Source organism: Hemibagrus wyckioides, linkage group LG08 (genome assembly GCF_019097595.1).
Source record: "Hemibagrus wyckioides isolate EC202008001 linkage group LG08, SWU_Hwy_1.0, whole genome shotgun sequence".
In the NCBI taxonomy this organism is placed as follows: Eukaryota; Metazoa; Chordata; class Actinopteri; order Siluriformes; family Bagridae; genus Hemibagrus; species Hemibagrus wyckioides.
This window is the reverse complement of record NC_080717.1, coordinates 25,138,826-25,154,103: the sequence shown is the minus strand read 5'-3', so window position 1 is coordinate 25,154,103 and position 15,278 is coordinate 25,138,826. Positions and strand designations below refer to the sequence as shown.

Here is a 15,278-nt window from a genome sequence, read left to right as displayed (position 1 = left end):
TGAACATTTTGTCCTCAAAGTCGATGTGTTAGAAGCAGGAAAAATGGACAAGTGTAAGGATTAGAGCTTTGAGTTTGACCAAAAGGGCCAAATTGCGATGGCTGGACCACTGGATCAGAGCATCTCCAAAACTGCAGCTCTTATGGGGTGTTCCCGGTCTGCAGTGGTCAGTATCTATCAAATGTGGTCCAAGGAAGGAACAGTGGTGACCCGGCGACAGGTCCATGTGATCTGATCCAACAGATGAGCTACTGTTGCTCAAATTGCTGAAGAAGTTAATGCTGGTTCTGATAGAAAGGTGTCAGAATACACAGTGCATGACAGGCAGCAAAAGGGGGACCAATACAATATTATGCAGGTGGTAATAATGTTATGGCTGATCGGTGTAAATAGTAATAACAGTAAAAGTTATAGGATTGATGTTCTAACAGTGTTGAAAATAATAATAAACTCCAGGAAGACTGGCATGACACACACACACACACACACACACTGTATCTAGTGTGCTGATCAATATACCAAATGAACTGGCAACAGAACGATAATGTTTCCTTAAATGGAATCAATTTTTTCCATACAATCACTTCTAGTATTTAACAACATTATATCAGTAGTAGAAGATTCCAGAAGCTCTGCTTTATAAAGCTTAGGAGTTAATTACTCATGATATAATCCAAATTATGGACTTTTATTTTTGCTGGAATCTTCCCTACTTGTTTATGGCTTTAAAAACAAATGAATCATGAAACCACTAAATCAATTAATCTAAAATAAAGTTTATTCTCTATCCCAGGCTCCTGAAAGTTGACATGACCGATGACATTTTTAAAAGGTTGAACGCTTGCATTTCGTTGTTTCCAAAAAAAAAAATGGCGAAACTGCTCGGGGAAAGAAAACTCTGCAGTCTTCTCTCCCCTGTGTCATTTCATACACCAGCCATCAGTCTCTGCTTGAGTTACTGAAAGAGGACCTGAAACTGACGGGGGTTGTTTCTTAGATCAAAATATCACGTTGCACATGATCACACCTCTACTGTAGAGAAAAAAAAGAACAAAATCATGACACTGATGATGAATCATTCACCGGTTACACTGACACCATGTCTATTAAACTCTTTATATAGTGTAATGATAATGTATATAAAAATAATACAACAACTGCAGCCTTTTACAGTAATAAATAAATGACCAGATGTGATTGTTGCTCATCTCCATCCAGATTTATTCCCACAGTGTTTCCTGTTGTAATCAGCTCCACTCTTTTCTTCTCAGAAGGCTTTCCACTAGATGTTGGATGATGGCTGTGGGGTTTAGTGTTCATTCATTCATTCTACAAGAGCATTAGTGAGATCAGACTCTGATGTTAGGATGCTGATGTTGAGGAGACTCCAGTTCATCCCAGTGGGGTTGAGTCAGGGTCAGGGCTCTGTGCAGGTCACTCCAGTTCTTCCCCTTTCTCCATCCTTCACCTCCACACCATGTCTTCATGGAGCTCAGGGGCTTTGTGTACAGGGGCATCATGATGCTGGAGCAGGGTTTCAGCCTCTTAGTTCCAGTGAAGGGATTCTATTTGGAATTCTACAGCATACAGAGATGTTTGATATGATTTTGTGCTTCAAAGAGTTTTTTTTAGAACTTCAAGAAAGTACTATAGAAATTTAAAGTCCATGCTTTTTATTGGAAAGCTTTATTGTTTATGTTTTGTCTTTGTCATATAAATGTTCAAACACTAATGCAGTATAAACTATTGATTGAAATTCAGTCAACATGGGAATGAAACATAGAACCCGGAGAGCATAGAGCCATAAAAACCTAGGATTGTTTTCTAAAAAACAAAAATATTTTGGGGGAAAAACTGCAAAAAATTATTAATATTATAAATATTGCCCTATAAAGATTGGGAGCTGGAATCTTAGGACCCTAGAAATATATGTTCCTAGAAACACAGAGACACATGTTTCTCCATAGAGACATGGGTCCCAGAAAGGTCCTTGGATATATAGGATCCTTAAAATACAAGGACCCTACATACACATGGTCCTAGAAACCTCAAGACATAGCGGTTTCTCCATAGAGACATAGGTCCCAAGGATAGTCCTTGCATGCATAGAACCCTTAAAAAATAGGACCTTAGAAACATAGATCCCTGGAAATAGAATGAAGCACAGAACCTGGGGAACACAGCGAGCCTAAAAACCTAGGACTGTTTCCTAAAAAATCTATATATAATAGGGAAAAACAGGAGTCTGCAAAAAAAATATTGCCCTAGAAACATAGCCTTAGAAAGATTGGGACCTGGAATCTTAGGACACTAGAAATATAAGGACCCTAGAAACATAGAGACACAGGTTTCTCCATAGAGACATTTGTCCAAGGTATGTCCTTGGATACATATAACCCTTAAAAAATAGGACCTTAGAAAACATAGGTCCCATGAATATATGGACTTTGGATATATATGGTCCTTGGATAAATAGGACCCTTAAAATATAAGGCCCCTATAGTTACAAATGTTCCTAGAAACCTAGAGACATTGGTTTCTCCATAGAAATGTTGGTCACAATGCCTTAGATTGATAGAACTTGGGAATGAAGCATAGAATCAGGGGAACAAAGAGAACCTAGAAACCTAGGACTGTTTCCTAAAAAAATATGAAACAGAGGAGTCTGTAAAAATAGAAACATAGCCTTAGAAAGATTGGGACCTGGAATTGTAGGACCATAGAAAAATGGAGACATAGATTTCTGCATAGAGACCTTGGTCCCAAGAATGTCCTTGGATACATAGCACCCTTAACAAATCTCATTTGAAACATAGGTCCCAGGAAATTCCTTAGATTGTTAGAACTCTTGAAACAGGTTACTAAAAATACAGGTCCCAGGAAGGTCCTTGAGGCAGTGGTGACTCTAGTGGTTGTTGGTTTGTTGATCAGAAGGTCAAGGTTCAAGCTCCAGCACTGCCACGGTGCCAATGTTGCGTTTGTGAGAACAGTTTGAGGCGGAATCATATGTCGGTGTGACGGTCAGGAGTGATTTTAACCATATAGTTTATATATGTATAAAAATATTGCACGTGGCTACATAAAGCAGGAGCCTCTCAGTTTCAGCTATATTTTTTGGACAACCGTGTGGGACGAAAAAGCATGGGTGTTATGATCAGGTGACCACAAACAAAAAGAAGCAGATGTCAAAAAGTAGAATTTTATCTTTGTATATAATTCAGTTAATGTTCTTCTGGATGTGTGTGTGTGTGTGCGTGTGTGTGAAACAACTCCACTTACAGTTCCATAGCCATCGATAATGATAAAATGAAAAGAAGAAGAACAAAAAGTTTTGATTTTGAAAGCCATTTTTATGCATCACTGATTGAGAGAAATTCACAGGAGATTTTCTCTGATTAAATCAGTGAAATCAGTGAATGACTGCGAACACAGCAGGTGATGACATGCTAATATTTGGTTTTGTTTCTGGTGTGTGAGTGATATGGACCATAATTGTAAAAAAAAAAAAAAAAAAAAAAGACAAATAGCTCTAAGTGACCCTATTCTTCACCTCAGTACATGCTGTAGACTGGAGCTGGAGAGACTTGCCCCAAATCAGGTCACTTGCTTGTTAAATATTCATCAGGTTGGACTGTTAACAGATAGTTTATTATGCCTATGATAAGGAGATAGAGTGGAAGATTTATACCTGTGGTTTACACTCAGCAGAGCCAGCAGCAATACACAATACAGCCACAAACCATGACCTTCACACCCAGCTGTGGTTCTTCCCCAGTCTCTATAAAGATGGAAGCACAGTATTGTCTAATACACTATTGTTTGTTGTGGTAGTAGGATTTCCCTTCAGTAGAACTACAGGGGCTAGCCCAAACCTGACAAAAGTAAATTTTGTAAAGTCATGGATTTCCAAGGTTGGTGTGGAAGAACAAAGAGTGCTACAAATAAACTGGATAACTAACTAGGACCAGATCTTGGCACTCAGCATCAGTGTCTGATCTCAATAATGCAATTGTGAATCAGTGAATAAATGAACACAACTCCTCACAGCCATGCTCCGACATCTGGTGCAAAGAGTGGCCATGGTTATACCAGCAAATGGGAATATATCTGGATGTTCAACAAGCACATATATACTCATATTTACTCTAATATACATTAAATACTAAACATTAATGTTGTGTATTCTTTACGATTTCTGTTCTAATTAGCTGGATTTAATTAGCATGCCTCAGAAAACATTTAACTGTACACAGGTTAGCATTAATAGAAAAACAAAATGTCCATACTGTGCTGTATCATCATCCTTGTGATAAAATACCAAGGATATGAAGTATGAGAGAAACTGGTGAAAGGAATCATACCTTGTGTTATGATTATGGTTACTGGGTCACCAGAAACCTTTGATTAATACACGTTTTTGTCTAAGGCATATATTTACACACTTTTAATGCCTTACTTTATAATTATTCACAATTAAACACTCTGGCTTGGAAGGCAGATGGTTGAAACGTATACATCCAACAACATACTGGAATTCTAATGTCCAAAATTCAACAGAAATTTAGTAGAAATTAAAAATCTATTTCCTGGAACAGTTTATTTGTTTTCTGTCTTTATCATGTAATATGTTTAAATACTAATACAGTATAAATGTGACTGAATATAAAATATCAGAATGAGTATTATGTTTTAATAAATAGATGAAAAATGAAATTCAAGCAATGTGGGAATGAAACATAAAGCCATAAAAACCTAGGACTGTTTCCTAAAAAAAAAACAAAAAATTAAAGGGATACACAGGAAACAGCCTTAGAAAGATAAGGACCCTAGAAACATAGAGACATTGATTTCTCCATAGAGACATTGGTCCCTGGTATGTCCTTGGATATATAGAAACATAAAAATAAAGGTCTCAGGAAGGTCCTTGGGGCAGTGGTTGTTGGGTTGTTCATTGGAAGGTCAAGGTTCAAGCCCAGCACTGGCATGGTGCCAGTGTTGGGCCCCTGAGAAAGGCGAAAGGCCCTTAACTGTCCCTACTCCTGGGGGGATGTATTATAGCTGCCCCTATGCTCTGACCCCAACCCACAAAGCTGGAATATGTGAAGAAATGAATTCCACTGTGTATGTGTGGCAATAATAAAGGCTTCTTCTTCTTCTTCTTCTTCTTTTTCTTCATAGGACCCTTGAAATATAGGACCCTTGAAGGTCCCTGGAAAATAAGGACCTTAGATGTAGTATAGGCCCCAGGAAGTATATGACTCTAGAAACATAAGACCCTAGAAGGTCGTTTGAAAAATAGGTCATGAGAGGGATAGAACCCAAGAAACATCAGAGAACATCAGGAAACTGAAAAACATCAGAATATAATATTTTAGGTAAAAATAAAACAAAAGAATAATGGAAAAAGTACAAATTCAGATAGATAGCAACATAACACACACACACACACTTATGACTAGGGTATACATGCCTTACAGTCATGATATTATGACTTGTATTATTGTTTTCCTTCTGATTAAACCCCGATAATTTCTCACCTCCTACAACGAGATCAGAGGCTCAGATGTAACATCAGTAATGATATTAAGAGGTGTGAACATTTCCAGAGGCTGGTTATCTCACCGTATATGTATGTATAATATGTATGTATAATACCTGTCACCCCTGTTACCCCTGTCACCCTGTAGATCTGCCCTGTTCTCTGTCTATAATACCTAATTACTTGTATTAATTTAAAACCAAAACAATAATGATCACAAAATAATATAAAACCTTGTTGTTTTGCATCCATGTGCCTATTGATACTCCCCGCCTCTGCTTGCTTTTTTTTTTTAAAAAAAGAGAGAAGTGAGAATCTGTACGCAAACATTATTGGTTTCTTTTTCTCAGTTCATAAGGCCAAACACTCCCTCTGGACATTTTCCAATGCGTAGATAAAAAAACGTCCCCACGCTACTTCCTTCCTCCAGACTGGGGCTTCCCCATGGATGCCTGATGTGTATAAATACCACAAGCCGACTCTCTAATGGATCAGAAGAGACAGTGAAATCTCCTCAGGTGATCATCTTCATTAATCTGTCCAGTCGTCTTCAGTTGAAGAATTTGAGTAAGAAAGCGAGATGTCGGCCTGCCGTTTGATCCTCCTGTCTGTCGTGGTGGTTCTGCTGAGTGCAGTCACGCTTACTGAAGGTGAGAACAAAAAAAAGAGAAAGAGTCAATGATCCTGCTGTTCATTTCGGGATTTTGCATAGTCTGATTAATTATCTGATAAGTTTTATTTAAACGTGCTCGCTTTATCATCACGTAAATGGAGTTTTTCTTTAAGAAAGCGTTTATGGAAAATTTAAGGAAGGAGTCTCCAGTGCAAGAGCTTTGTAACAGTCAGATGTAGCGCTGTAACCTATAAAGCCTATGAAGCTGTTTAAGATTAAATTCTGGTCACATCGTGAAAGGATGTAAATATAAATTAAATACCAAAAGGAAGTAAGAAAATGATGAATAGCTGATGATGTTAGATATTTATTAAGCAAGATTTAAGATTTAAGAGTCTTTTTGTTATGTAGGCTTGATGCATCATCAATATTTTTGTGTAGAATTGTGTGAAGAGTTTTGTCTCACCTGATTGTGTATAATTTCACAGGGATGCGTTACAAAGCCAAGACAAGCGCCTGCTGCTACTCCTTCCACCAGCGGCCACTGAAGTCCAGCATGGTGACCAGCTACAGCCTAACCAGCCCGCAGTGCTCCAAACAGGCCATTCTGTAAGTGTCTGATTACCTGTTATTGTTATTATGTAGTAGTAGTATTGTGTGTGTGATAAAAAGAGCAAGGGAGTCATGGAAAATGGTAGACAGAGAGAAAGAAAGCAGGCAGGAAGAGAGAGCAAGACAAAAGGCAGACAGACAGATGGACAGATGGTGATAGAGGCACAGAAAAGAAATACAAAGAGAGACAGACAGACAGACAGACAGACAGACACACAGACAGATGGTGATAGACACACAGAAAAGAAATACAGAGAGAGAGAGAGACAGACAGACAGACAGACAGACAGATGGTGATAGATGCACAGAAAATAAATACAGAGAGAGAGAGACAGACAGACAGACAGATGGTGATAGATGCACAGAAAAGAAATACAAAGAGACCGAGAGACAGACAGACAGACAGACAGATGGTGACAGGTGCACAGAAAAGAAACACAGAGAGAGAGAGAGAGAGAGAGAGAGAGACAGACAGACAGACAGACAGATGGTGATAGACGCACAGAAAAGAAGAGAGAGACTGAGAGACAGACAGACAGATGGTGATAGATGCACAAAAATGAAATCCAGAGAGAGAGAGAGAGATGGTGATAGACGCACAGGAAAGAAATACAGAGAGAGACAGACAGACAGACAGATAGATAGATAGATAGATAGATAGATAGATAGATAGATAGATAGATAGATAGATAGATAGATAGATAGATAGATAGATAGATAGATAGATATATGGTGATAGACACACAGAAAAAAATACAGAGAGAGAGAGACAGACAGACAGACAGACTGATCTAGAAAGAATGAGACAGTGTAAACAAAGAGGGAGAAACACAGACAAAGAAAAACAGAGAGACAGAAAGCGAAAGAGTAACAGAAAGTTGAATTAAGGAAGAGGAATAAAATCACAGGTTAATTGTTTTTGTTTTTACCATGTGAAGAGATGGTCAGTCATGTGCAGATTTAAATCGAAAAAGGATGTAGGGGATTGTAAAAAGTACCAAAATAAAAGCTAAGAGAGAACTCAGACTCCCTCTGCTGTTCACACTGAAGTCAGACGTGTGCATGTTTTACTTTTTTTTATTTTAACTGGTCATTACTCACTTTATTTTATTTTTTTTCGTTACAGGTTCAAAACCAAGAGGGGAAAGGATGTGTGTGCCAACCCCATTGACGCCTGGGTGAAGGAGCTCGTCAAGTTTCTGGACAGCAAGCCAGGAAGCCAGGGACCCATGTAATCATGCTGAGCTTCAGCTTCATCATCATCATCTAATTCTAAGATGGGTTTCGAGAGGATTTGAACAAATTTTAACAACGTACAAATCTGTGAAATGCCACTAACAATTCACCATATTAAAGCTACCTACTGCAGACTGAATGTTCTCTTTATGAATGTTATCAATTTTTGTTTATTTTTTTCTATTTGCGACAATTGAATTGTCTGATATTTTATTCTACTGGTCACTGTATTTGTGTATTTTATTTTCGGAGCATTCTGAATGCACTGTGTTTAACGTGTGTGATATGAAGGAACTAAAATTATTTTAAAAAATGAAATAAACATATGAAGAGATGCAAGCATTCAATGTATCGTAAGTTGTCATTTGTTACATGAAATGTGTATGATCTAGTATATGCCAAATATAATAATAAATATAGCAAATAAAACTGCAACAAAAAAAGAAAGTTTTTGTTTTTCATTACCAGATAAATAAATAAATAAATAAATAAGACCTCATATCAAATAGTCACGGTTTTATTAAAAATATATAATATAATATAATATTAAATTTAAAATGAGTTTTATTTTATTTTATTTTATTTTATTTTATTTTATTTTATTTTATTTTATTTTTTCCAGCAGCAGGAAAGAAAAGCTACAAAAAAAATTCCCCACAAGTCTCTCTTCTTCTCTCTCTTGAAGTTACAAAGAAAAAAAATACCTTAAGTCTCATGTTACAGAGAAACTGGAAGCTCCTCTGAGGACTTTCCCATCAGAAAGGTTTTTGACTTCCATAAATATTACACATGAAATACATCTTACAGAAACCAATTCCCGCAATTCTGTTAAACAAACAGAATTTTAACTCCTGAAGTTTTATATTATGTAATGTCTGCCGTTAAAATACATGTTAACAAGCTGTTACTATAGAAAGAAAAATTGAGGGTTTTACATACACTATATCGCCAAAAGTTTTGGGACATTTGCCTTTACATATACATGAATGTAATATGGAGTTGCCCCGCCCTTTGCAGCTATAACAGCTTCAACTCTTCTGGGAAGACTTTCCACAAGGTTTAGGAGTGTGTTTATGGGAGTTTTTGACCATTCCTCTAGAAGAATATTTTGTGAGATCAGGCACTGATGTTGGACGAGAAGGTCTGGCTCGCAATCTCCGTTCTAATTCATCCCAAAGGTGTTCTATGGGGTTGAGGTCAGGACTCTGTGCAGGCCAGTCAAGTTCCTCCACACCAAACTCACTCATCCATGTCTTTATGGACCTTGCTTTGTGCACTGGTGTGCACTCATTTTGGAACAGGAAGTGGTCATCCCCAAACTGTTCCCACAAAGCATGAAATTGTCCAAAATGTCTTGGTATGAAGCTGAAGCATTAAAAGTTCCTTTCACTGGAACTAAGGAGCTGAGCCCCAGCCCCTGAAAAACAACACCGGAATTCTATGATGGTTTTCAGGTTTGCTTTGATTTGGACTTAACTTGACGTTAACCTTGTACTGTATGGAAACCCTTTTTCCCAGTACACCCAGATCTGCTTTTTAGATGAACAAGCACTTGGAGCATCACAGAATGCAAAAATGGGTTTAATTTTATTTAACATTTAAATAAGGGTTTAACATTTACTTTGAAGATACAAACATTTCTGTGGAAAGTTGGCTTTTTGAGGCTAAAAACAGAAATACTTCTGAAGCAAATTCTTAAAATCCAGAGTGTCTACTTTCATATGAGCTTCATATTAACCACCACTGTGGAATGGAACATGATAAAGACACTCAGTCATCAACATGGACACAACCAAACATGCAGACATGAGAAAATTCCATTTTTTAACTCACAGACACACCATCAATGCCAACAGAGAATTCAGACAGTCTTGGTGTTAGGAAGTTGATGCCTGTTACAGTAACAACTCTTCTGTTTCGTTTCTGTTATTTATTTAAAAACAATTCTTTGTTCCACATTTAGGAAATGTGTACTATTTGAAAAGTGAGAAGTCAGAGACAGCTCGGACATTTCCCTCTCTGACTTCCAGAGGACGAGCTGGTGAGACTGTTTTTATACCTTTGATTATGTTTGCCTTTGTCAAGTGCTTTTGTTTAGGTTTTCCTCATGTGTACCTTGCCCCACCTGAGCTGTTGTTGTTTTCCCCCGCCTTTTTTTGCACTCACCTGTTTCCCATTTTCCCTGATTAGTTACCCTATAAATATAATTGCCGTAGTAAAGTGCCATAGCACCTTGATTTGGTTAGTCTTTGTCAGGTCTACGTCAATTTACTTCGAATGTTTTGTGATGTCCGTTTAATTTCTGTATGATTTAAGTTTATTCAAGATTGCTTTTTTGATGAGTTTATTTTGTGTGTTTTGTTTTTGTTTGTTTGTTCGGAGTTGTGTACAGTGGGTCTTGAACTCTCCTGCTGGAGACTTGGGTTCCAGCCTAACCTCTGGTGACGCCACCATTTCTGACAAGATTATAGGAATCATTCTCAGGAAGGGTGGAAAAATAAACCAATATCATCAGCATAACAACAAAAACTTTGACGATTTGTCCAGCAGGTCATTATATTTATATATCAGCTGCAAGAGTACAATTATAAAGTAATGTCTTATGCAAATATGGTGCATGTGTGTGTGTACATATAGTATATTTATTAGAATCCTGAGTCAACCATGGTGTATAATTTAAAACAAAAAAAAACAAACAAATAAACAAAAAATACTCTAGTTGTAAGAGGATAAAGCAGAATTGGCTTTCTTCTTCACGTGTAGTGATTGACTGTGGATCCCATAGTCAAGCCATAATATTTGCTCACAATTATAAACCACTATTATCAATGTTATTATAATTATGTTGGCTTGAAAAAGCTAACATTCTGTTTTGCCTCATTATCTTATTATTATTATTATTATTATTATTATTATTATTATTATTATTATTAGACATTTATCAATTGCTACTCCTCCTAGAACTTTCGAGGACATGCACATGCAAACTTGGCCACCAAAGTTGGTTAGCATAGAGGAAAAGTGGGTTATTTGTTTTTTTGTGATATATCCACTCGCCTCCAAAAGTATTGGCACCCAATCTCTCCAATCAGCTCCAGAAGCATTGGCACCCGTTCTGTCCACTAGCCTCTAAATGTATAGGCAACCTGTATGTCTACTCGCCTTCTAAAAGCATTGAATGTTATGGCTACTTGCTTCGACAAGCCAACATCAAAGTTTGTCGCGACTTTAAAAAAAATCTAGTTATTATTGACTTCTTATAGTTATTAATCTGTCTGATTCATCACGTGAAATAAACGGGTTTAATCTGGATTTCAACACTTCAGAAACATGAAAGTTTAAGACAAAAAACTTCTATGACTCCAATAAAGTTTGTACACATTTAAATAACGAAGATAAAATTGACATAGTTGGATTATGTTAAAAACAAAAAAAGCTTGGAGGATTTATGTCATTTATACAATTGAACCAATATGAAAAGAAAAGCCCTGCTGTGTTCATTTCATGTAGATTTACTGTCCCATTAAATGAAAACAAACAGCAGGTGGTGCTGTCACATAAAGGAACTTATGAAACTTGTTGGAACGTCATCAAGCGCTGAGCTTCAAGGTTAGGATTTTGTGTTTCACTGCTTTCATGTGATCCCTGGAGCTGTAGGATCCACACAGATCATCTTATTGGTCAAAAACAGGAGTATCTGTGAGTAAAATTGACATAAATCGAGTTATTATTAATATTTTTATGTCAATAATTTTTTTCAGGCTGTTTGATTTGACTCAACTGATGACTTTATTCCATATACAAGATTAGATAGATAGATAGATAGATAGATAGATAGATAGATAGATAGATAGATAGATAGATAGATAGATAGATAGATAGATAGATAGATAGATAGATAGATAGATAGATAGATAGATAGATAGATAGATAGATAGATAGATAGATAGATAGATAGATAGATAGATAGATCAGGCATAACATTCTGAGACAATGGGCACATGGAGAATCAGAACTGGACCATGGAGCAATAGAAGAAAGTGGCCTGGACTTATGAATGTCGTTGTTGCAGACCAAGTACACCCTTTCATGGAAACTGTATTCCCTGATGGCTGCGGCCTCTTTCAGCAGGATAATGTGCCCTGCCACAATACAAAAATGGGCCACTGTGCCAAAGAAGTCTACAGTTTCCTGCCTCAATGACTATCGTCCCGTCGCACTCACACCAATCGTGATGAAATGCTTCGAGAGGCTCGTCATGAGGCACATCAAGTCACAGCTACCACCCTCGCTGGACCCCTTGCAGTTTGCGTATCGTCCTAACCGCTCCACGGACGACGCCATCACCACAACTCTCCATCTGGCCCTCACACACCTGGACTGTAAGGACTCCTACGTTCGAATGCTGTTCATAGATTTCAGTCAGCATACAGAGAGGAGGTGCAACATCTAACAGCCTGGTGCAGACCCAACAACCTCTCCCTGAATGTCGACAAGACCAAAGAGATGGTTGTTGACTGCAGGAGAGCACAGAGTGGTCATTCTCCGCTGTTCATCTACGAGTCTTCGGTGGAGATCGTCAAGAGCACCAAATTCCTTGGTGTCCATCTGACGGAGAACTTCACCTGGTCACTCAACACCAGCTCCATCACCAAGAAAGCCCAGCAGCGCCTCTACTTCCTGAGGAGGCTGAGGAAAGCCCATCTCCCTTCCCCCATCCTGACTGTGTTCTACAGAGGGACCATGGAGAGCATCCTGAGCAACTGCATCACTGCCTGGTTTGGGAACTGCACCATCACAAGACCCTTCAGCGGATAGTGAGGACAGCTGAAAAGATCATAGGAGTCTCTCTCCCCTCTATCACGGACATTTACACTGCGCGCTGCATCCGCAAAGCTAACAGCATTGTGGATGACCCCACACACCCCTCACACACACTCTTCACCCTCCTGCCGTTGGGAAAGATGTACTGGAGCATTCGGGCCCTCACAACCAGACTGTGTAACAGTTTCTTTCCTCAAGCCATCAGGCTCCTCAACACCCGGGACTGAACTGTTCTACACTCTCTCACACACACACACACACACACACACTCTCACTCAGGACTGAACTGTATACAACTCTCTGTCTCTCTCACACACATATACACATACACTCTCTCTCTTGACTGAGTGGATGCACACACACGCACACACATAATTTATATTGTTCATTACTTATTGCACTACCTCTACCTGTCATCCGCTGCTATAGTTATATGTATGTTTATTTGCACTACCTCAACCGCTGCTGTTTTTGCTATATTTTGCACAATATTTTTTTTTACATCATTTAATTTTATCTTATTTTATTTCACTTACATTCCATTACACATGTTCTTTTCTTTCTTTTTCGGCGCTAAGTGTCCTGTGTTCTTTTTGTGTTGTCTTTCTTGTATTTATTGTCTTTTGTCTTGTCTATGCTCTGTTTGCACCTAGCTGCACACTGTGCACTTTACGTGGCTAAGACAAACTTCTGTCCTAGCTCTGTGGGGTTGTTTTGTGTTGAACTCTTTGTTGTTGTATGTTTATGTAGCACCAGGTCCTGGAGAAACGTTGTTTCATTTCACTATGTACTGCGTCAGCTATATGTGGTTGAAATGACAATAAAGCTTCTTGAATCTTGAATCGTGAATCAAATCCCCCAGATCTCAATCCAATCCAGCATCTGTGGGATGTGCTGGACAAACAAGTCTAGTCCATTGAGGACTTACAAGACTTAAAGGATCTGCTGCTAACATCTTAGTTCCAGATACCACAGCACACCTTCAGGGATCTAGTGGAGTCCATGCCTCGACAGGTCAGGACTGTTTTAGGAGCTAAAAGGGGGACCAACACAATATTAGGCAGGTGGTCATAATGTTATGCCTGATATATATTAGAGCCAATATGTATATTCCCCAGCTAACTACATTCTAAATTTCTCATGCTTTTAAAATGCTTCATCATTAAAACTTTCTTTAAATATTTAATAAACACATAATTTTCTTAAAAATCTGCCAGTGATTCATTGAACCACATTTGTGGGTGTTTTTTGCGTCCATTATCTCTTTACTTTTTCTCTCATGGCTTACTAAAAGACCTGATCTGGACATTAATAATGTCCTTTGTTAAAAGCGCTATACAAATAAATTCAAACACCAGGTGGCCCTGTCACACTCATCATCATCATCATCATCATCATCATCATCCTGTATGCTAATGAACACAGAACCCTAAATTAATATTATGGCTTTTTTTTGTTAGTTAATATTTAGTTTAGTTGGGTTTTTTACAGTTTATATATTCTCACCTCTGGGTCTTAGTGTGATGGCGCCCCCTTGTGGTCATTTCATTGGCTTTGTACATGACAGTAAAATCTAATCTAATCTAATCTAATCTAATCTAATCTAATCTAATCTAATCTTCTCTGCTCACTTCTGGCCCTCAGTGTTATGGCACCACCTACTATTTTTAAGAGTTCATTATCACTCTGTGTCTTCTTCATGTTTGTTACCCAATTAATGAGTAATGGATCAGTAAAACGAAATGAAGTGACTGTTATTCACATGTAACATGTACCTGTTCTAATAAATACTTACACTCTGTTTCAGTATGTTATGGTTTCCTGAGTCATTGAGCTATAAGCGTTTTATTGCAATTGAACAAATAGATAGATAGGGAATTGATGTCTGTTACAGTAGCAACACTTCTTTTGTGTTCATTATTTAAAACAACTCTTTGTTTCAAAGCTTTAGTTTGGAAATCTAGATTAGTTAGAAACAGCTTGGGCATTTCCCCGTATGACCTCCAGAGGGCGTCATGGCTTGACTGTTTTTATGCCTTTGTTTATGTTTGTCTTTTGTTTACGTTTAGGTTTTCCTCACGTGTGCCTTGCCACTACCTAAGCTGTTGTTCTTTTCCCCCCTGCCTTTTTGCCCTGTTTCCCATTTTCCTCTGATTAGTTCACACACACACACACACACACACACACACACACACACACACACACTATGTGTGCCTAAAGACGTCAGGTTTACGTCAATGTTTTGTGACGCTCGTTGTATTTCTGCATGTTTTAAGTTTATTTGGTGTTGCTTTTTAATTGTTATTTTTATAAACAAATATCATCAGCATGACAATGAAAACTTCGACATTTTGTCCAGTAGGTCATTATAATTATATATCAGTTACAATAGTACAAGTGATGTCTCTCATGAAACAGTTGTAAATATGGTATATATATATATATATATATATA

General features: G+C 37.9%; 1 protein-coding gene across 1 annotated transcript; it reads left to right on the top strand.

Moving 5' to 3' along the window:
* The first annotated feature begins 6,022 nt into the window (after window positions 1-6,022).
* Window positions 6,023-8,343, top strand: LOC131357469 (C-C motif chemokine 3-like). Its single transcript, XM_058396446.1, has 3 exons — window positions 6,023-6,189; window positions 6,641-6,761; window positions 7,891-8,343. The coding sequence occupies exons 1-3, from the start codon at window positions 6,120-6,122 to the stop codon at window positions 7,997-7,999; spliced, it is 300 nt and encodes a 99-aa protein (XP_058252429.1). The 5' UTR covers window positions 6,023-6,119; the 3' UTR covers window positions 8,000-8,343.
* The last annotated feature ends 6,935 nt before the right edge of the window (window positions 8,344-15,278 follow it).